General features: G+C 55.8%; 1 protein-coding gene across 2 annotated transcripts in view; it reads right to left on the reverse strand.

Annotated features, from left to right (window-relative positions):
- TNFRSF1B (TNF receptor superfamily member 1B) overlaps positions 1-22,658 on the reverse strand; it is a 42,513-nt gene extending 19,855 nt beyond the window's left edge. For both annotated transcript variants that reach the window (XM_033228308.1, XM_033228307.1), the window contains exons 1-2: positions 22,438-22,658; positions 594-693 (exon numbers count right to left, since the gene is read on the reverse strand). In XM_033228308.1, the coding sequence (XP_033084199.1) occupies positions 594-693; positions 22,438-22,515 (178 nt within the window). In that variant the 5' untranslated portion in view covers positions 22,516-22,658. The remainder of the gene's footprint in view (positions 1-593; positions 694-22,437) is intronic.
- Positions 22,659-23,035: the final 377 nt, after the last annotated feature.

Here is a 23,035-nt window from a genome sequence, read left to right on the forward strand (position 1 = left end):
CCATCTGTGAAATGGGTAAGCATTCACAGAGTCAGTCAAATATGCACCCAGTGCCTACATGGCATTGTGCCACGTGCTGGGGATTCAGCAGAAAACAAGCCACAGTCCCTGCCCTGGAGGAGCACACAGTGGAAGCAACAAGGAGAGGGATCGGGCTATAATCACACAGCAAGGAAAGAGCTGCCATGGGAACATCAGGGGCCAGTGAGAGCTCAAAGGAGGCAGCACTTGTCTTTCAAGCTGAGTGCTGCCTCCTCCAAGCAGCCCTCCCTGACTCCCCCAGGAGCTAATTTAGGCTCCTCCTCCCCCTCCTCCTCCAGCTGGGCAGTGTGGAGCAGACAGGCTTCCTGGAAGAGGGGATATCTTCAGCTGAGGTCTAAAGGGCAAGTCAGAGTTAATCAGGGAAAGGGAGTTGGGAAGTGTGGCAGGAAGAGGGAACAGCATGTTCACAGGCCCAGAAGCAACAGGGAGCATGGGCCAGTGCATAGAACCGGGAGTTCAGTAAGAATCAAGGGCCATGCCCCTGCGCCCCAGCCCCTGTACACACGCGCTCCCCCAGGGCATGGGCCCCGAGCCCCCGTGGCTGCCCTCACCCGGCGGACACTTGCTGCAGCACATCTGAGCTGTCTGGTCATAGTATTCTCTGAGCCGGCATGTGTTCCCGGATTCTGGGGCGTAGGGTGTAAATGCCACCTGGAAGGAAGAAGGGAAAACTGCCATCAACAGGGCCGCCCCTGGGTTCTGCCATGCCTGATGCCCAGGTCTCCACCCTGCAAATGTTTGGCCCTCCCCCTGCCAGGCGGCACTGATGATGGATGGAGAGGTTCCTCCCCCTGGAGCACAGTACAGGAAGGGGAGCTCGTGCCTTCTTTTACCTCTCCTGCCTCCCCACCTCGGTGTATCCTACTGTCTGCAGGCAGAAGCACTGAGTCTGCTGGCCAGAGGGCAGGGCTGCCTTTAGGCCTTCTCCAGTGCTGGGTGACCCCTAACTCTCTATGGGACAGATATCCAGAAGATGGTGGCCTTGGTCACAGAGAACCAGGGTTCTCAGCACAAAGCTGCCCTCCACCAAGGATACCTCTCCTTCCCTCCCGCACTGGAAACATCCCTTGGTCTTTCAAGATGAGTGCTGCCTCCTCTGAGAGGCCCTTCCTGACTCCCGGAGGTTAATTCAAGCTCCTCCTCCTCCTCCAGGCTGTCTCTAAACATGGAATATGACCCCTCTAACAGTCATCTCATTGTTCTGGAATGGTTACTTGCTTGTCCTTCCACCCACTGTGGGTATGTATGCACATACCTGTGTACACACACACTCATGTGATGCAGACAGCAGAGGTGGCAGGCTTGTCATCTCTAGACCCTCAACCTCTCACATGGGACCCACCGCAGAGCCGATACTCATCAGCCGAATGTTGGTTGATGACCATGACAATCGTTGTCATTTCTGAAGCACCGCCTAGGTACCAGGCACTGTTCTAAGCGTTTCCGCTGCTCGAGTTGGTGGGTGCTGTTGTACCCCACTCAGACCCCTGCTGCCAGCAGGGCACCTCTCCCCCAGCTGCTGTGGGTGTTGGCCGATAATGAATGCCCCACAGCCTCAAGGTGGGACCCACCCTGGTACAATTCATGGTCCAGAGCCACCTCCGTGGTGTCAGGCTGAAGCTGGTGAACACGTCGCTGCTAGGCCCCCTCCCCTGCCCTGTCCTGCCTGCTTCTCCTGGGAGCCCTCCCTAGTAAATCACTTTCACAAAGATCCCTGCCTCAAGCGCTGCTTCTAGAAGACCCTACCTGAGACAGGTGTGTGGTCTCAGCAAGACTTCCCAACCACCCAGTGAAGACGGAGACAGTTTCCCTACTACGGCCATGTTATAGAACAGGAAACCGAGGCCTGAGAGGGCAGGTCACCTGCCCAAGTTCCCAGACCCAGTAAGTGACAGAGAAGGGTTTGGACCTGGGTCCCATCTGACTTCACAGCTCACAATCTCAACCACTGTGCTGGATGCCTCCAGGAAGAGATGAACAATGCAATGAATGAAAAGAGAGGGGGGCTGGGTGTGAGGCCGAAGCACGCGGATCACTTGAGGTCAGGAGTTCGCGACCAGCCTGGTCAACATGGCAAAACCCCGTCTCTACTAAAAATACAAAATTATCCCAGCATGGTGGCACATGCCTGTAATCCCAGCTACTCTGGAGGCTGAGGCAGCTACTCTGGAGGCTGAGGCTAGTTGACAAAGCAAAACTCCACCTCAAAAAAAAAAGAGGGGAGAAAAGAGAAAAGCAAAGCCACCCAGAGAAGCTGCAGCCCTGGACAGAGGGGCAGACACAGAGCCCTCCTCCCTCGGGTCTCTGAGTGACCCTCCAGGAGTGCAGAGCTGCGGCACTGTCACCACTGTGCCTTCCCAGGACCCCTGGGAGCAAGCCCCTGAGTGCTGCCCTCTCTCCTGAAAGATTGAGGTTGGCAGTCTGGGTTTTCAGGGACAAGCATTAATTAGCCACCTCTACCAGGCTGAGAGCAAGCTCAGAATGGAGACAGTCACGTCTAGGCAAACATGGGTGTGAACACATCTGTACAAGCAAAGAGGGTGGACACACACCCCCCAAGTCCTTCAGGGGCCCCCACAGATGCATCACCTGGAAGTGACCTAAGGGCAGTTCTAGGAGGTCAGAGCCAGGGCTGGCGCATACCCCACTGTATTGCCAGCGGCAGTCATGTGGCCAGTACAAGATCGAGATCCATAACCTTTAGTGAACGAGTGATGGGGCCTCTCCATAGATGAGGATACAGGGAGTCAGAAAGAATTGGTTTCAAATCCTCACTCCACCACTTAGTGGCTGTGTGGCCTTAGGCAAGTGCCTTAACCTCTCTGGACTCCAGTACCTAACATATAGGAGCAGAGGAGATACTAAAAATATTTCACAAACCAGCACAACGTGGGCACGGACCTATCCTGGACTTCAGCTGTCAGTAAGCCAGTCAGGGCAGACAGCAGCCATGACACCCAGCACCACCAGGCCAGTGCAGACCTGGCCAAATTTCTACCAGCCAAGGTGGCAGGTAGATTCAGTGTGCCTCCTCCTCCCCTTCCTCACAGCACTGCCTGGGAGTCAGGACCGCCCGGAGTCAGGGGCTGCTGAGCCCTTGGCTGCACCTGTAGCGAGTGACAAGCAGGCCTAGAAACCCAGCTGTCTCCCACCCCAGCCTGGCAGGCAGCACCAGCCTGCCCTGGCTGCACCCCTCGGTGCCAACAGCTGGAACCCCTCAGCGGGAACAACCCAGAGGAGCTGGGGCTTCCTGCTGCGGAGCAATTTGCCATTCTTCTGACCCCTAGGCCTTTGCCCCAGCTGACTTCTGGAACGGCCTGGTGCTTCCTATAACAAATTCCATGTGTCCCTTAAGAGCCCTGCTCAGGCAGCAGCCTCCCTCCTGAAGGCTTCCTGCCTGCACCCCACCCTGAATGAGTTACTCAGGCCCAGAGTCCCCACCTTCCTCCCTCACGGCTCTGGGGTTACCCACCTGTGCCCCCCGCTAGATGGGAAGCCCCCCTGAGGCTGCAGGCTGGGGGTTACCCTTTGCTGTTGCCCCATAGCCTAGCAGGGGGTAGGTGCTCAGCAGCTGCTAGTCCAAACTGTGGGCTGGGTTACAATGTCCTTTCCAGGAGGGATCTAACTCCAGCGCCAGGACCGCAAAGCTCAAATACAGATGCAATTTCCACCCTGGCCTGCCCCGGAGGCCCACTCCAGGCCCATCCGCTCTGGTGAATTCTGGGCACGGGCAGTGGGAACCATGCTGCATAATAGGGTCTGAAGAAGTAACTTCAGCCCCCGTCTGGAGCCTCAGTTTGCCTGGGCATGGTGCAGCCATACACACTCGGTCCCAGGACTCCTCTCCACCTGGTGTGCTGCTGGAGCAGACTCCCAGGCACCCTAGACAAAAGGAGAAGCCTTCTCAGGTGTTCCCACAGTGTATAGGGGAGCTCACTGCCTGTGTCCAAAGCACCCAGGGGTGCCTGTCATGAATGCCAACCCCTACTCCCCAAACAAGTGCAGAATCTCAGGGGTGGGCCCAGGAAACTGTACCACTAAAAAAAAAGAAAACGAAAAAGGAAATCTCCCTGGTGATTCTCATGCTCCTTTGCAGAACATGCTCTGATTATGTGGCCCCCTGGATTGAGCAAGGTGACCTGGGGGAGGGGTGGCAGAGGGGCTCATGGCCGAGACCCAGCATCCAAAGGCTCTGGGAGCCCCTAACCCAGAGAAATGGCACCTTCTGCAGCTCCCTCTGCACAAGCCATTCCACCGAATACTAAATGTGGCAGAGGGTCTACCTGGCCCTCAGCAAACCCCCAAACTGCCTTCCCTGAAGGCTGCTGCTAGGCGCTTCCCCAAGGGCAGGGGCTATGCCTCCGCCCTCTAACTGAACGGCCTCCCAGACGCAGCTGCCTCTTCCTTCAGATCACATCCCCCAGGCATGGAGGGACTGCACCTCTTCCCTGGCAGCCCCCCACCCCGCACAGTGGCCAGCACAGGTCTCATGGGAATCCTGCATCCCACGGGCTTCATCCCCACAAGTGCCCTTGGGGTAACCAGGGGAGCCCCTCACTCCTTCAGGGCCTGAGAACCACAGGGCCAGGGCGGCTCCAGGCGGCAGCAAGAAATCCCACCCTGGCTGGGGAAGGGTTTCCTGTCAGGGTTCAAAGGGCCTGATGGGAAAGAGCCCTGCCGTGGCCAAGTTTGGGCTCTTGAGAGCTGCCATGGACAAGGACTCCTGGCCACTAACGATAGGCAGCTGGACTCCCATGGCCCCCAGGCTGGCTGAGTGGTGACCTCCCACCTCCTCCCCTCCAGGTTCCTCTCTTATCTGAGGCTTTGCTGTGAGTGACCGTCCCTGGACTTCCTTCCTGGCTCTGTGAGGCTACAGCCCCCAGTAGCTGGCAGAAGGGGTCAGCTCCCTTGAGCAATCTCAGGCCTGTTTATCCTCTTGGACAGAAAAAAAAAAAAAAAAAAACCACAGCCTTGTCATGGCTAAACAATGAGGAACAGAAAGCCCCTTGGCAAAGCAGAACAAAAGGTCACTCCCTCCATAGCAGCAGGCCCTAGGAGCAGGGGGCTGGGCCCAAACCACAGCCCTGGGAGCCGGCCTCTGGTCAACACAGGGGCCCCCTAGGAGGTCCCCAAAACATGGCAAGCATTCTCTAGGAAATGCGGGGCTACGGAAGCTTCCCGTTCCTTTGCTTTGGGTTGGGGAGGCTCCAGTTCACACCCCACTCACCCCACAGGGGATCTTTGACACGTTAAAATGAGGAAATAAGTTGGATAGTCCTTGATTCAGTCAGTGTGTTTAGCAAACTACAATCTTCCAAAATATGGGGGGCCCGACTGAAAAACTGAAAATCACTGATGAGGGTTAACCTCATCCATTTATTTAACAGGCAGGAATCTGAGACCCAGTGGTGAGGGAACTGGAGAGGATGGATGGATGGATGGATGGATGGATGGATGGATGGATAGATAGATAGATAGATAGACAGACAGATAGATAAAATAGACAGATAAGAGATAGATAGATAGGTAGATAAGATAGATAAAATAGATAAGAAATAGGTAGGTAGATAGATAGATAGATAGATAAAATAGACAGATAAAATAGATAAAACAGATAGATTAGATAGATGATAGAGATAATAGAAAGTAAATACAAGATAAATAGATGGATGATAGAAAATATCAATAGATAGCTATATATATGTATAGAGAGAGAGAGAGAGAGAGACAGAGAGAGAGAGAGACAGAGAGAGAGAGAATAGATAAAAGGAAGGAAAACAGAAAACTGCACCTAAATCTAACATCCAATTGGTGAGACAGGTCTGACTGTGCCCATTGCACAGATGAGATAACAGAGATGGAAAAAGGCAAAGCCACCTCCCCGGTCTCCCAGAGACTTTGGGCCATGCCAGGGTCAGGATGGCGGCAAGCAGAGAGAGAACTATGGAAAAGAAGCTCGTCAGGGCCCACCCACAGGCTCTGAACCATCTCCCATCTGGGTCCACAGCTCCCATTTCCCTCCTCCAGATTGGGCTCCCTCCTCTAAGACAGGTAGAACCTGCAGTTAGCAGTAGCTCATCGGTTCCGGGCAACTGTGCATGTTAGACCCACGGTCTGGTCTTCTCACTGACATTCACAGATGCTCAGGGAGACAAAGCAGCGTGCCCGAGGCTATCGCAGGAGAGCTGCAATCCTTGCCACCCCCAGTCCTGCCTCCCTTCTCTTGGGGCCCAGAGAGCTTCCCTTCCCCCTCGACACAGACACAGACCCAGGACTCCAAGGGCCCTGGAGCTGAATGGCCCAACCTCAGCAGCTCCTCGCACCATGCAGCCACCATCCCAGATGGGAACTGTCTCTGTCACCCAGGGGTTAGACTCCCACCCTGTTGCTCCTCCAGGTCTCGGCTTTGGCCCTCTGGGGAGGAAGGAAAACAACAGGATATTTGTTAAGCACCTACTATGTGCCAGGCCAGATGGCAGGCACTATATAAAATCCCAGTTCCACCCTAAAAAGCAGGTGTGCATGGGCCCATTTCACAGCTCAGGGAGATCAAGTCACTTGTCCATGGTCCATGGAGAAAGTCAGGGGCAAAAGTGAAAGCAGTGATTCATTCATTCATTCATTCATTCAACAGACATGCTGAGCACCCAGGGTTGTAGGTGCTGGGTAAACAGTAGCATTGAACAAATCAAATCCCTGCCCCCGGGAAGCTGCCGTCTTAGCTGGGGAGACACATGCACATTCAATAGAGAATTCAAGGTGGTGATAAGAGCTAAGGAAAAGGGTGAAACGAGGTGCGGGGCCGGCGCAACGGGGAGATGCCCTTGGCACACTCAGTGCATGGCCAGGAGGTCAGGGCAGTGGGCCCAGAGCGAGTGGGTGAGGGTGAGGATGAAAGCAGCAGTAGGGCATCTACTAGAAACCTGCTTCATGACAGTCATCGCAAAGGGCTGTCCCAGCATCATAGCCTCTCTGAATCCTCCCCTGGTCCCCCTGAGGCCAGTCCTATTATTATTCCCAAGTTACAGATGAAGAAACAGCCTCAAAGAGGCCTCCGCACCTCCAGCCCTGCATTTCCTCCCTGGCCAGGAAGACTGGGTTTCAACCCCCAGGCCCGCCCCTACCCCAAAGATCCTGTGTCCTCACTCAGGTGTCCCCTCTGCTGTGGGCAGTAATCAGGTTCTCTGTGCCTCAGTTTCTCTGCCTGTAAAATGACAGTGTGGGCCTGGTTGATGCTCTAAGCAAAAGGACCAGCTCTGGGTTCTTAAGGCTGGGTGTCAGAGGCTCAGTCCCTCGTGAGACCTCAGGGGTGCTGGGTGGTGTGTGGCTCATCCACATGAGAGGTGGAGAAACAGCACGAGCTGAGAGGTGGGGGCTGGGATGTGGGGCAGAGTTGGGCTGGTCCTGGGCCTCTGGGAAGGGCGGAGGGTGGATCGGGGGGCTTCCATGCTCAGCTTCTGCCCCCATCCCCTTTCCCCCAGGGAGGACAGCCCGAGCAGGCGACTTCTGAGAGGAAAGGGCCAGAAATGTCCCCTTTCCCGGGTGTGCTGGACAGCCGGCCTTGTAGGAGGGGCGCTGACTTAGGTTAGAGGGTCTATATGCCTATGGAGAGGTGCCTGGCATGCTCTGTGCACCGCCAGGAGGTCAGGGTAGCAGGTCCGGGGCATCTGGGAGTGTCATGGACTTTCTCTGAGCCTCCACACTGTCACCTGTAAAATGGGAGTCGTACTCCTTGCCCTGTCTCCTCCAGGGGTTCTTGTGAGGAGCAAAGGCGGGGAGGTCTTCACTTGGGTTCATGATCTCCCAGATTCCTAGGGGCTCCATGGTGGTGCTGCAAGGGGCATGCAAAGGCCCTGGTCATAGACCCATGTTACAGAACATGAGAACTGGGTTCTTCCTGCCTTGGTTTTAGCCAAGAACTGGCAAGGCAAGAACACACCCAGGGCAGCAAACTGCCCGGCTTTAGTAGGGTGCTAGATGGCCCGTGTGGGCCTTGCAAAGGAGAGGGCCTCCAACCTGCCTCAAGGGCAAGTGTGGGGAAGCTGACCTGTCACTCCTGGGGCTGGGAGTTCACCCCCAGGCTGGCACCAGGCCCATTCCTCAGGAAGCCTTACATCAGGAGACCAGGGCAGGGCCGCTGCTGTGATGGTGCGACGGAGGCCTCAGTGGGGCAGAGGAAGGAGAAGAGTGCGACAGGCCAGATGTGGTCCTCCTTGATAGGGACCTTGGGCTGGCTCAAAGGGACTTTGCTCAGAGGAACACTGGAAGGGTGATGTGAGTCTGGGTGAGTGGCCAAAACCCAGGCGCCAGGTTCTGTGAGCAGCCCGGCCAGAGGACGATGTGGCTGTGACACCCTGCAAGAAAGTGAGGCTCTGAGAGCTACTGAGGGCCGAGCTCCAGGAAGACAGGACCCCACAGGTTCCACCCTCCTTACACGCTGTCCCCTCTCTTCTCGCCCTGTGCCCCTCACCCTGGAGGACTCAAGAAGCACAGCTGGTGGACAGGGCTGCAGGTATAAGATTTGCTCAAGACTAGGACTCTGCTGGAGCCCTTAGCTAGTAAGGGGCAGGGCCAGGTGGCCAGGCAGGTCTGATTCTGGAGTCTGCGTCAGCTCTTGGGGAATTGAGCAACCCTGGGCCAACTGACTTGCTGCTTGTCCTGTTCCCAGGCCAAGGCCCTGCGAGTACCCGAGGTGGGGGCCCTCAGTCCCTTCTCCTATTTATAAATAGACAGCAAGAGAGGAAGGAAAGAAGGGAGGCCTAGGGGAGAAGGAAAACGCTGAAAGCACCACATCTGCAGCGCCCTCTGCTCTTCCGGCCGCCTTTAGCACAGCCTTCTTTGGGGGTCTTCATGGCTTTATTGTTATTTTTTAATTTATAGAAAGAGACCGGGTCTTGCTGTGTTGTCCAGACTGGTCTTGAACTCCTGGCCTTAAGCGATCCTCCTCCCTCGGTCTCCCAAAGTGCTGGGATTACAGGCGTGAGCCACTGTGCCCGGACTTCATGGCTTTTCAGTGTTCCGGAGATCACTTTTAGATGCCAGTACCCTTGAGAAGAGGTCGTGCTCCCAGCCTTCCCCAGGGAGCCCCCCGGGCAGGGATCCACCCGCTTAGAATGGAAGATGATATGGTGGGGAGGTGGCCACAGGGAGAAGCTCCAGGCTTTAGGGGTCGAGACCAACTCTTTACACAGAGCTGGAAAAACAGAGACTGTTCAGACCCAGGAAAAGTACCTACTGTGTGCAGGCACAGTACTAGGCACGTTCATATGCCTTCTCTTCATTTTATCCTAGCACTAATGCAATGAGATCAGGATGACCCCATTTTACAGATGCAGAAATTGAGGCTTGGGAGATTTCATGCAAATTATCCAAGGTCATGCAGCCAGTGAGTGGCACCCCAGGAGCGACATCAGCCTCTGTGCCCTCTGACAGTTTTGTACCCTGTGATCTTGTCCTGCTCCCTCATTTTACAGACAAGGAGCCCACACAGGGGAGTGGCTCTTCTATGAACACACTGTGAGCAGGGGAGGGTGGTTCAGTGACTTTCCAGGCAAAAGGGTCTCCAGGGTCTTAGGGCAGGTGCCAAAGCTGTGGGGAGGGGCAGAAGTATCTGCCCAAGGACCCAGGGACCCCCACACAGCGGAAACCCTCTTCAAGCAATGTGGAAACCACATCATTTGCATGGCGGGTCACGGGGCCCCTAGGGCGTGGTGGGAGGCAGCAGAGGCATTTGGGTCTTGACCTTGGGGGTTCACAGGAGCCCCATGGACTGGAGGGTGCAGCTACATCAGGCCAGGTCGCCACAGCGACGCCAGGGCCGGTGACAGCAGAGGCCCGTCTGCCGTCACGGAGAGGAATGGCGTCTGCGTTAGGAAGGACCGACCACATCACAGGCAGGCAGCCCGGGGGTGACACATCCCACTCCTGACTCGCTGCCTGTGATGTTGCTTTTAGAAATGAGCTGGGGGCAGACAGGAAGACTGGGCTGGTATCCGGTTCTTGGAGCCAGGCTTTGTGCTAAATGCCAGGGTACAAAGACGCTGGGCATGGTCCCTGCCTGCAAGGAACCCTGAGTCTAGTGAGAGACGTCCCAGCCTCTCCCACTGTCACCCTCCAAGGGGCCTGCTGATGTCGCCTGCTCCATCTCCCACAACCCCTCCTCCTCGCCACCCTCAGCATCGCCTGCCAGCTACAGGCTCCTTGGTCTTGGTTCCCAGCCTTCTTTCCTTTTTAGATGGACCTAAGCCCCCTTCCTACAATCAAGCCTGGCTCTCCTTAAAAGCTTCCAGCGGCTGCCACCACCTGCACAATCTCCTTAACCCCTGTCAGCATCTCCCACCTGTATTCATCACTCGCCTGTTGCCGTCACAACATAAAGCAGCACCTGGCTCCTCCGCCCCCTTCTCCACGCCTGTACGGCTGCTGCCTCTGCCCAAACGTCCTGACCCGCCATCCCCCACCTGGCAGGGCTGACTTCTCAGCTTCTTTCAAGAGTTCCCTCTGCCATCATTTCAGGGGGTCAGAGGTCCCTTCTAGGGGCTCCTGTGACAACCTGGGTGCATCCCTATACTGCCCACATCTGACCAGTTTTTGGCTAATTATTGGTTCCCTCGTGCCTCCCCCCAACCTTGACAACCTTGTATGGGTGCTGAGCCAGACACATGGGCTTTGATCCAGTTCTGCCATTCCCCCACCTCCACTTTGTCATCTATAAAATGGCGACAGAAACAGTGCCCCCTTCACAGGGCTTTATGATTCATGAAGTCAGTTTGCGTGGCGTGCTTGGCACCATGCCTGGCAGTGGAAAGAGCTCAGTGTCACCCGTGTGTCTGCTACTTATCGCCCTACACACAGCCAGCACACAGCCCACAGCTGGCATCTCATAGATGCCGAATTGCTCAACACAAGCAAAGTTTTAATTTTCAATTAGTTGACATGAGCTGGAGCTAGCATGAGAACGGGGCAGGAAATGGACGTACAAAGAGAGGGGGCGGCGTCCTCAGAGCGGCAGACTGAGCGCGCCCATGTTTAGATGACAGCGACTCACGGTCTCCTCCACCACCACCTCACTGGAGGGTGATGTAGGCACAGCGCTCAGGAGCCTGGCCACCTGGGGTGGAGTCTTGGCTCTGCCTCTAATGAGCTGCAAAACCCTAAGTATGTCGTTTAATCTCTGTGCCTCAAAGGCCTTTTCTGTAAAATGGGGATAATGTTCCCCTGCCCCCAGGTGGCTGTGACAGGGAAGGGCACTCTGTGCATTTAATGCATCGGGTCTCTTGCCTCGCACCCAAGAAGCACCCGCTAAATGTCAGCTCTTTTTTTTTTTTTTCTTTTGAGACAGGGTCTCACCCTGTCACCCAGGCTGGAGTGCAATGGCACGATCTCGGTTCACTGCAACCTCCGCCTCCCAGGTTCAAGCGATTCTCCTGCCTCAGCCTCCTGAGTAGCTGGGATTACAGGGACACGCCACCACACCCGGCTACTTTTTGTATCTTTAGTAGAGACAGGGTTTCACCATGTTGGCCAGGCTGGTCGCGAACTCCTGACCTTGTGATCCACCTGCCTCAGCCTCCCAAAGTGCTGGGATTACAGGCGTGAGCCACCGCGCCAAGCTAAATGTCAGCTCTTAGCCCTGGGCTCTCCGTGCCCTCCCAGCAACTGCCCACCCCTAAGGGAAGTGACAGAGAGCAGCCCTTCTGTTTCCACCTCACAGTCAAGGAAGCCAAAGGTCAGGGAGGAGCTCGAGGGGTCTGGGGGCACAGGGGCAGCAGCGCCAGGCAGGCCCTGGAATCCTGACCCCCAGACCAGTGGAGGTGCAGCCCATTTCACACCTGAGATGAGCAACCAGCCCTGCCCAGTCTCCTGCCCAACCCAGCCGGGGTAACCAGCCAGCGGTGACCAGGACCAGGCTGGCCCTGTGACTGACTGCAAAAGCTCCAGGGACAAATGGGGTGACACTGACCAGAATCAGTCCACTGGGGCCAGGCACGGTGGCTCACGCCTATAATCCCAGCACTTTGGGAGGCCGAGGCGGGTGGATCACCTGAGGTCAGGAGTTCCAGATCAGCAGGGCCAATGTGGCAAAACACCATCTCTACTAAAAAAATATATAAAAAATTAGCCAGGTGTGGCGGCACACGCCTGTAGTCCCAGCTACTTGGGAGGCTGAGGTGGAAGAATCGCTTGAACTCAGGAGGCAGAGGCTGCAGTGAGCCGAAGCCGAGATCACGCCACTGCACTCCAACCCTGGCAACAAGAGCAAGACTCCGACTTTAAAACAAAACAAAACAAAACAAAACAGAATTGGTCCACTGGGCTCAGGCTCAGGCCAGGCAGAGCTAAGGCCAGAGGGGCCTCATGTTGCAAAAAGTGGGTGGAGAGAGCACGCTCCTCACCTCCTATGACCCCACCCTACATCCATGGCCCAGTCTAAAGGCTTCCTCCTCCTCCCTCAAGTGTCTCTCCCCTTCCTTCCTGTTCTCTGCTTCTTCACCAACCCAGAGCTGTCACCTGAACCATGGTGACAGCCTCCTCATGGGCCTCCCTGCCTCCAGTCTCTCCATCTCATCTGTGCTTCACACTGAGGCCACAGTGATCTCTGCCCTGTCACTCTCTTGCTCAAAAACTATAATGGCTCCCCACTGCCTCAACTCCTGATAGGAGGAGTGTGTGCGGTGGCTGAGAGCATGGACACTGGAATAAGGATGTTGGCTTGAATCCATACTCCTTCCCCTCTTAGCAGGCAGCCTTGAAGATGTTTTGCTTTGTTTTTAAATAAAGGAGTTCGTAGACCTCAGTCTTTTCATCTGTAGAATGGGACCGATAAATGCACATACCTCCTGGGGCTGATGGGAAGATTCAATAACACATGGAAAGTGTTTAGAAAATTCCTCCCAAATTGTAGTTGCTACAGTTTTCTCAATGTAATTGCTATCACTACCTCCATAAACTGGCCCTAAACTTACAGCCTCATGTGCTGCTGTCACTGTCCCCAACAAACCTTTGGCTCCAGCTAGGACAGCTGGGACAGTCTAACATTGTCCTCTAATATTTGGTTTTTGTTCTGTTTTGTTTTGTTTGAGACAGGGTCTCGTTCTGTCACCCAGACAAGTGCAGTGGTGCAATCTCAGCTCATTGCAACCTCCACCTCTGAGGTTCAAGTGATTCTTATACCTCAGCCTCCCAAGTAGCTGGACTACAGGTGCACACCACCACATCTGGCTAATTTTTTTTTTTTTTTTTTTTTTAAGTAGAGACAGGGTTTCGCCATGTTGGCCAGGGTGGTCTCGAACTCCTGACCTCAAGTGGCCTCCCAAAGTGCTGGGATTACAGGTGTGAGCCACCTCACCCGGCCTGTCCCCTAATATTCTTTCCTCCACACCTCCCTCCCCACACCATTCTTCTCCCTGTAGCCACTCATCCTAAACCTGCCTACCTTTCAGGGCTCAGCGGTTAGGAGGTCCCCTGTGTGGGACTGGAGAAGGGCAGAATCAGGAAGGGGACAAGAAAAGACCAGGACAATGACCAAAGGACCAAGTCACAACAGGAAGGAAGTTGAGCCAAGGGGTGGAGGGGTGATGTCTAGGGAGAATGGGATGCAGGAGCGGGGCTTGAGGGAGCTGGGGGGCAGGACAGGAAGGAGCAGGATTAGGGGCTTGCAAGGCTCAGGAAATGACAGCAGGAGCTGCTGGCGATGGGGCCACAGGAGCCTGGGGCCTCTGTAAGTTGCAGCCAGAAACTGGGGCTGGGGTCAGCGGGAGGAGGGGCCAGCAGGGACACCCAGAGCACTGGTGGGCGTCCTGCTAATTAAGGCAAAGGGCCAGAGCCCTTCCCCAGGGGTTCACAATCAAGTCCACAGCTGGGCCACACCCGAGCCTTCTGAGCTGGGTGACGTGGTGGTGCAATCTGCACTCCACTCCCTGCCCAAAGCCACTTACTCCAGCTGGGGCCAGGGAGGTCCTTGCTAATCTCAAGTGACAGTTGGGGCTACTGAGGTTCAGAAAGGAGAAGGGAACTGGCCAAGTTCTCCCGGAAGCAGAGGCTGGGCCAAGATGAGACCTCAGACCCCTGACTCCCAGCCCCAGGCCCCACCCATTCCCATGGCCTCTGGCCTTGCTCCTGAAAGACCTTCAAGAACGCCTCCCGCTGACAGCTCAGAAGATGTCCTCCCTCCTCCCTGTCCACAGCCTGCCTGCCTCCAAATCCCCTCCCGCTCTGCTCTCCCACTCAGGCACACTGATTCTCTGAACCTGTGGCCACATCAGTCTCACTAGTGCAGGGCCACGCTCAGACTGAAGCAGACGGTGGGCCACTGTCTGGACAGCAAAGGAAAACAAACAAATCGCCCTGGGGATTTCTGTACCGTCTCCAGTCAGAGTGGCTGCGTCAAACCCGAGCCCCAGCTCCAAAAGGGACCCACGGAGGAGAGATCCGCTAGGCCTCTCAAGGAGCCAGTACGCCTGACAGAGATTCACCCTGCGGCCCTCGAAGTCAGGTTACACTGTCTGTTTTCCCAACAGAACATGCCCACTAGTGTCCAAAAGAGGGGAGAAGGAGGGCAGCTGGCCCTCCTGGGTCCTGAGAAGGGGCTCTGCAGCCCTCTCCAAACACCCAACACTTGCTGTGAACTAGCTAACAGGTCTCCTGAATCCAGCAACAGAATCAATAATCCAGCAACCATGAACCTCCAGGGTGATAATTCCAACCCCGCCTCCCCCTGCAAAGAAGAAATAAAGGCTGGGCGCAGTGGCTCATGCCTGTAATTCCAGCACTTTGGGAGGCCAAGGCGGGCAGATCACTTGAGGTCAGGAGCTCGTGACCAGCCTGGCCAACATGGTGAAACCCCATCTCTACTAAAAATACAAAAGCTAACCGGGTGTGGTGGCTCACGCCTATAATCCCAGTTACTCGGGAGGTTGAGGCTGGAGAATAGCTTGAACCTGGGAGGCAGAGGTTGCAGTGAGCCGAGATCATGCCATTGCACTCCAGCCTGGGCAACAGAGCCAGACTCCATCTAAAAAAAAAAAAAAGGTCGGGCGTGGTGGCTCACGCCTGTAATCCCAGCACTCTGAGAGGCCGAGACAGGCGGATCACGAGGTCAGGAGATCAAGACCATCCTGGCTAACACAGTGAAACCCTGTCTCTACTAAAAATACAAAAAAATTAGCCGGGCATGGTGGCGGGCGCCTGTAGTCCCAGCTACTCGCACCACTGCACTCCAGCCTGGGCAACAGAGTGAGACCTCGTCTCAAAAAATGAAGAAGAAATGGAGTCTCAGAGATGCAGGGTGGCTTGTCACAGTCCACAGGAAAGACAGGCTAGATGCAAGGGCACAGCTGGAGCCCTGGGATGCACTGCCAACAGCCCTCCCCCTGCACTCCCCCTGCACACTTGGGGCTCAGGCTTGGAGCAGAAGTAAATTATCTCTTCCAACCCCCCATCAGCGAACAGACACTTCCTCCTCCAGGGCTCACAGCCAAGTACCTCAAACCACAGTGACATCACTGCCACCTGTGACATCACTACACGCCACAGTGGAAAAAGACTGTGGGTCCCAGGGAGGTGGGCCCTGAGCGTTAGAGCCCCAGCCCAGAGGTCAGCTGCTCAGCAGAGGTGATCAAGGCCCAAAGCCCTAAGGGAAGGGGAGCAGGACTCAGAACCAGGGCAGAGCAGCCTGCACCCATTACGGTGACAAAGGGCTTCTTCGAGGAAAATGCCCTCCCTGCTCAAGGCTTCCTTGAACTTGTGGGTTCCCAGAAAGCAGGCTCTGCAGTGCCTGCCTACAACGAGGACTTTCCCTTAGTGTGGGGAAGGGGAAAGGATCCAGCTCTTGAACTTGGAAAGGTGCCACCTAGGTACCAAGCGGCAGAGGCCTGCCTACAACGAGGACTTTCCCATAGTGTGGGGAAGGGGAAAGGATCCAGCTCTTGAACTTGGAAAGGTGCCACCTAGGTACCAAGGGGCAGAGAGGCAAACCCCAGTTCTGCCTAAGGAGCTCCACCATGTCCTTCATGAAGGCTGAAAGGCAGCCGTGAATTCTTGATGGCCCTGGGGCCTGAGTCAGGAAATCATTCCACCCAAAGCAAGTGAGATTGAGGTCAGCAAGAAGAAGAGAATCTGGGGAACCAAGATATGGACAGTGGGGAGTCCTGGGCTCTCCCTCCTGGAGACTTTTAGATACCCCACCCCCAATGTGTGGCCTTTGTCAAGTACTCAAAGCTGACACTTCCCCAATATTCTACGAAAGCATTGGAACCAGGGCTGTTAGGTTTCACAGGTAGGGATGCTTAGCCCCAGAGAGGTTAAGTAACCCAAGCAAGGTAGCACAGTGAGCCAGTGACGGTGCTCAGATGGGAACTGTGATCTCCCAACACCCGGGTCAGTGCTCCTTCCTCGGAGCCATGCTGTCTTAGAAGTCACTTGGAGGCCGAAAATGGAGAGCATGACCTCAGAAGAGCCCCCACAGGGCATCCCCTTCTCGGGGTCACAAGTAAACAGAACCTTCAGCAGCACAGAGGCTGGAGATGGAGGAGGTTTTGGAGACCACCTGGAATCTTCCCGTGCCCATCTTGCAAGCTGAAGCCTTGTGCACTGTCTCTGTGCTTCACCAAATGTACCCCTCACTCACCCCCAAAACACACAGCCCCTGTTACTCACTAAAAGGGGTGGTGAAGGGAGGGGAGGTGAGATCCTGACCCCGCCGCCTTTGCCACAATACGGTGTCCTAAGACCAGGCTGTCAAGCAGTGGGTATGAGAGGCCCAGTCAGGGGGCACTGGGGCAGAAGCACAGACAGGAAAAGGCAGGGGGGAAAGAAGTTGCTCTCTGAGATGATGGGCAGCAAAGCCACTTAGACAGGAACTCTGGGCAACTGCAGGGCTGCCAACCAAGCTCCCGGGCCCTGGGGCTGAGAGCAGAGAGTCTGACTCCACGGGGGTCCCCACCTAGGCCTAAGCACCACCTCACGGCCCAGAGAGTCAAGTCAGACCTGCAAAGCCACCAATGGCTCAAATTGCTGCCAATGCCAGGATTAGAAAGCACTTTTAATCCTGACAGCCAGTCCGTGAGGCTAGGATTACTCCCATTTTACAGATAAGAACACAGAGGCTCCGAGGGTTAGAAAGACTTGTCAAGGTCACACAGCCAGTAAAACAGCAGAGCAACGACTCCAGGTTTATCTGATTCAGAGGCCTGGGCCTTTTCCCAGAGTCATCAGTGCTGCTTCCCTGTGCCCAGACGAGGGTCCAGAACTGGGAGCCACAGCACCTCTACTTTGTTCCTGTTCACCCCATGGCACCCCAAACCCCAGCTTCCCTCCTTGCCCACTTCTGGGTAGATCACACACATTCTGGGGTCCTGAGTCACCATTGGTGAGTGGCCCCATCCCTCACTACACTAGGGATGTCGAGGGGGTGAGCAACGTGGGGAGAGGACCCCTAACCTCAGCAGACCCCATTCAATGGGAAGGGGGAGCCCAGAAAAATATCCTAAGAGATGGAGGCAAACAGAACCCCACCCTGCCACCACTGACTTTTCAAACCCCCTGTCTCCTCATCTGTAAAACAGGGCCATTATCAAGGTCAAAGTCAGATGAATATTTTTTGAACACTTACTATGTGCCAGACACTGTCCTAGGCCAGTGGTTCTCAATCAGGGGCAATCCCCCAACGCCAAAGGATACTTAGCAATATCTGGAGACATTTTTGTCACAAGGGAGGGTGGCGCTACTGCCATCCGGTAAGTAGAGGCCAGGGATGCTGCTAAACATCCTACAGCTCACAGGACAGCCCCGCAACAAAGAATTAAATGTCAAGGATGCTGAGATTGAAAACCCTATTCTAGGCTAGAGTCTACAGTGGTGAATGAGTCCCTGCCCTCACGGTACTTACAATCTTGTGGAAGGACGTAATAAAAGTGAAAGAAATAGAATAGGTCAAGAGCATTATACAGGAACACAAGGCAGGTCGGGGAGAGAGAGCACCTGGCAGGCAGCATTTACAGGCAGGATTGTCTACTTCAGCAGAAGGAAGTGAGGGAAGGAGATCAAGGGACATCAGCAGGAGGAGTATTGGAGGTGAGGGGGGGAAGCAAGTGCAAAGGCCCTGGGGCAGGTGTGTGTGCAGCACATCTGAGGACAGAAAAGCATGGCTCAAAAGCGAGAATGGGGCCAGGCACGGTGGTTCACGCCTGTAATCCCAGCACTTTGGGAGGCCAAGGCAGGTGGATCACTTGAGTTCAGGAGTTCGAGACCAGCCTGGCCAACATGACAAAATCCCGTCTCTACTTAAAAAAAGAAAAAATTAGGCAGGTGTGGTAGCACACACCTATAATCCCAGCTACTTGGGAGGCTGGGATGCCCTTATGACCTGGGTTGAGCTGGTAAGCCTATGTTCTCATCTGTGGATGTGGAAAGTATTCCCTGCCTGGCCCTTGTCACAGAGCCATGGGTGTGAAAATGGGTGAGGTGGGAAAATTGCTTGAACCCAGGAGGTGGAGGTTGCAGTTAGCAGAGATTGCGCCACTGCACTCCAGTCTGGGCGACAGAATAAGACTCTGTCTCAATAAAAAAAAAAAAATTAAAAAAAAAAAGAAGAAGAAGAAGAAGTGAGAACGGGCCAGGCGCAGTGGCACGTGCTTGTAATCCCAGCACTTTGAGAGGCTGAGGTGGGAGGATCACTTGAGGTCAGGGGTTCAAGACCATCCTGGACAACATGGTGACACCTCGACTCTACTAAAAATACAAAAAATACAAATAAATTAGCTGGGCATGGTGGTGCACACCTGTAGTTCCAGCTACTCTGGAGGCTGAGGCAGGAGAATCATTTGAACTCAAGAGGCAGATGGAAGCTGCAGTGAGCTGAGATGTCGCCACTGCAATCCAGCCTGAGCAACAGAGCAAGACTCCATCTCAAAAAAAAAAAAAAGTAGGTTGCTGTAGAGTCGGGTGTAACATACATGCCATGGCTCCGAGAAAACTCTTCCCCTTCCCATGCACAACCGTCCCAGCTACTCCTCCAGGCAACATTGCATAGTAAGAGCCATAAAGCATCACCCAGCCCTGGGAGGGACAGTGCTACGGGGAGCCACTGTGCCAGGCGCCAGGATGACAGGGTCACCTCTGACCTAAGAATGCCTGGCAGGTTCTCAGCCTTTCACACCCATGGCTCTGTGACAAGGGCCAGGCAGGGAATACTTTCCACATCCACAGATGAGAACATAGGCTTACTAGCTCAGCCAAGGTCATAAGGGCGGTTGGGACAGAGCCCAGGCCTGTGAAGTCTGTGACCTGTTGGTAGTGTAGCTCCTAGAGGGTTGGAGCTGGATCTTGAGGTCCCCAGAGCCAGGCACTGGGCTGGGCTTGGAGCAGGTGTGTCCATGAATTTTGGGGGCATGATTCAATGAATGGCCCCACCTCAGGGTGCCTGACCACCTACCCACTGCCCTCTAAAGAGGTGCCTGACCAACAGACCACACCCTCAGTCAACACACAGGCTCCCCACTGGGATTTCAGACAGAAGGCGAAGACACAGAGACGTGGTGAAAGGAGGGAAGAGCCCCCAGGGTCAGCAGGTACCCCAGATCACCCAACTCCTCTCCGATGTCCAGCCTGGGAGCCCCCAACCTCTCCCCTAACCTGAACTGGCCCCAGGCCCTGGGTGATGAGGAGGCAAACAGCAGCAGCTCAGCACCAAGACTTCCAGGGGGAGGTGGGCCAGGCCCATCAGGCAGAGACCCCTTATCCTTCTGCCCAGACAGTCCAGGCCCTGCTTAGCCCCATCAGAGGCACCAAGCACTCACCTACTGCCAGCTTTACTGCGATTTCTTTGTCAAATGAATAAATAACTAAGTGAATGAATGATATTTTCCATACCAGCTGGCAGATAAGACTTTTAAACGGGGCAAAAGCCCTGCAGCAGTGAGTCAGCTGCGTCCACGGCTAGCTCAGGTCTCCTGGAAGCTCCTTCTGCAGCTCAGTTGACTTCCATCCTGAGAACCCACTGTGTGTGAGGGCCTGGCTGGGAGCAGGAGTGCAGATACGGGCACTGGGAGGGTGCTGTGAAAGGAGCTTTGGAATCAGGCAGAACTGCATTCAAATCCTACCTCCAGCTCCCCAGCCCCCAGCTCTGTGATCCTGGGAAACGCCTCAGTTTCCACATCTCTAAAGACAAACGGCACCACCCACCTCTTGGGAGTTGCTGTAAGGGAGGTTTCAGTGAAATTTCGTGACGAAGTACCTAGCCCAGTGCCTGGTGCTTAGTGGGTGTTCAGAAATCAGGAGCTATGGTGATGCTACTAATGCAAAGGAGGAGGAACCCACAGTTCCGGCCCTCAAGACACCTTCCATCCACTTAGGGGGTAAAACGCTAGATTAAAAGGCAGAATGCAATCTGTCCTCAAACGGAACAGAAGGGCCTGGGAGTTCAAAGAGAAGATCACATCCAACTGAGAAGGAGGAAAGGCTTTCCCACAGAGAATGGCATTTGCAGAAGGCCTTGAAGGATAGGGGTAAGGAGTGTCCCTTGGAGAGCGGACGGCATGGACAATGCTTTTGGTACGATGACACACACGATGGCCATCGTCAGTTCTATAGAGGCTGGGGAGCACATGTGCAGGGAGGTGGAAGAAGAGCTCAGGTACCTTACTCTGGCCTGGGATCTCCAGGGGAGTTTCTGCCTCGACCATTGGGAGCCACAGGAGGCTCCCCAGGCAAACAGAGAGGTGCCTCATGCTTGAGAAGGGTCTCTCTGCCACGGATCAGCGGGAGAGGGGGCAGGGCCTGGAGACCAGCTACAAAGCTGTGGCAATAGTCTGGGTGGGGTGGTGGAGAGCAGGGATGAGGGAGGAGGGAATCTGAGCTGCTACAGGAGCTGGTCAGGAGGGGAAGGAAGTGGGAGGGAACCCGCTCCGGCTACTCCAGGACTGCAGCCTGGTATCCTGAAGAGCCCTGTGCCCGCCACCGCTCTCCCATCCAGGGGCTTGCATGACCCCAGAGTTTACCCAGGCAGGCCCAAGCTCAGTGGCAGGAAGACCCCCTCTGAGGCCAGAGTCTATGGCATGACCCCAAAGTCAAGCTGGGGACCACAGTCATCCCCATTCACACTCAGCCCTAGAGTGGGGACTCTCCGGACCCAAAGGCCACCCAGGACTTACTCTGGGGCAGTTCTCCAGGACCCACTCCTGACACCCACTGTGGGTGAGTCAGTTCTAGTCTGACAGCCCCCATCTTCCACCCACAAGAACTGGACTCTTTAGCCTCAGATCAACGAGTCACCTTATGTCAACACAGAAGCCAGTGCCACCTCCCACCTTCCTCCTCGGTCAAGATGTCAGATGGGGGCAGATGGGCCACGTGTCCATCAGGGGCAGCTCTGAGGAAGGATGAACGCCCACCTTCCCTGCAGTCTCAGGGCACAGGGGCCAAGGGCCGGAGAGACGCCCTTTGGAGGAAGAGTTCCCCCAGGCCCTTCCGTGAAATACAGGTTCTCTGAGCCTCAGTTTTCCTTCTGTAAAAAATGGGTTATCTTACCTTACCAAACCATGGAGACAGTCAAAAAAATGGGATAATCCTATGTTACCGAACCAGGAGAGTCAAAAAAAGGCAAACGGTACACAGTCCCTTGTACGCCCGTTGCTATTGTGGGAGTGATGTTCATAGGAGCCCCAGGGTTTCTGCTGTTGCCATTTTCCTGCGGCCCCTGGAGACTTCATTTGCCTTGCTCGATTACCAACCCAGACCTCCCGCGCTTCCCCTGCCCCCAGAGGCCACAGAAAGCAGACTCCGCAGTAGCCCCCAGACGCATCGGGAGGAAGCAGACAGGCAGCTCGCCCTCCAGTTGTGCCCTCAGTGGGCCTGACACACACCTGGCCCTGCTCTTCAGACACAGGACCCTGGTATTTCTAAGAAATCGGAAAACCGTCACCCAGAGGAAGAGGAAGTCTTCCGAAGAGGGTGCCCGGCGTGGGCAGTGGGGCAGCGCCCCGGCACAGCCCCTTCTCCACCGCGTGGGAGGGGAGTGCTGTCGCAGCAGTCACAGGGGTGAGGGAGAAGGGGTCCCGGGTCTAGCGGGGGTCTGCCCAGGGCTCGCTGCTCAGCCCCAAACGCCCCGGCCTGCGCTCGCGGAGGAACCAGGGTGCGCTCCTGTCATGACGCGGGTAAGAGGGGTTTCGGGGGCCGGAGTTGCGCCCCGAGCGCACGTGTACTGGCCCGGGGTCCCCGGGGGGTCCCTAGAGGTGTGCGGCGCGTGTCTGACGCGGATGGGGGGCGGCGACTCGGACTTCCAGCCTCCCAGCCCGTGACAGCACCCTGGGAGAGCGCGGCCCGGGCACCCGAAGGCTGTGCACCAGCCGGGTGGGCATGCGGGGCGGCTGTCCCCCGTGAGCCGCGCGAGTCACCCACCTGGGCGGGCAAAGCGTGCCCCGCGGCCCAGAGCTCCAGTCCGACGGCCAGCGCGGCCCAGACAGCGGCGGGCGCCATGGGTGCGGGCGGGATCCGGTTGCCCCCTGCCCTCGCGCCCTCGCGCCCTCGCAGCCCAGCGCCTTCTCCCCAGGCTCCGCTGTGCTCTGCAGCCGGCGACTGAAAGCGAAAGCCCGCGCCCGAGCGGCCAGAGGCCAAGCGGCGGGGCGGGGCGGGGCGGGGCCAGCCGGCCTTGGACACGCCTCCTCCACGCCCCTCCCCAGCCTCTGCTGGGCCTCCGAGCCGACCACCCCAGCGTCGCTGGGCCGATACCTCCAGCGTCACTCCCAGCACTCGGTGACCCTTCAACCTCCTCCTATCGTCCCCTCCTCTTCGAGTCACCATCTCCACCTGCCCGGCCTCCACCTGCCCTCCCAGCTCCCACAGGTTTCCCTGTCCCGTGAGGGTGAGGCACTAATTTGGAAAAACATCCCCCAAAGCTGACACCTGCTTTAGGGGAACCAAGATAATTCTAGATCATTCGCTCACTTAGACTCTATTTTAAGTATATTTAATTCTTATTTTTTAATTTTTTTAGAGA

This window comes from Trachypithecus francoisi, unplaced genomic scaffold, assembly GCF_009764315.1.
Source record: "Trachypithecus francoisi isolate TF-2019V2 unplaced genomic scaffold, Tfra_2.0 Lachesis_group12, whole genome shotgun sequence".
Lineage (NCBI taxonomy): Eukaryota > Metazoa > Chordata > Mammalia > Primates > Cercopithecidae > Trachypithecus > Trachypithecus francoisi.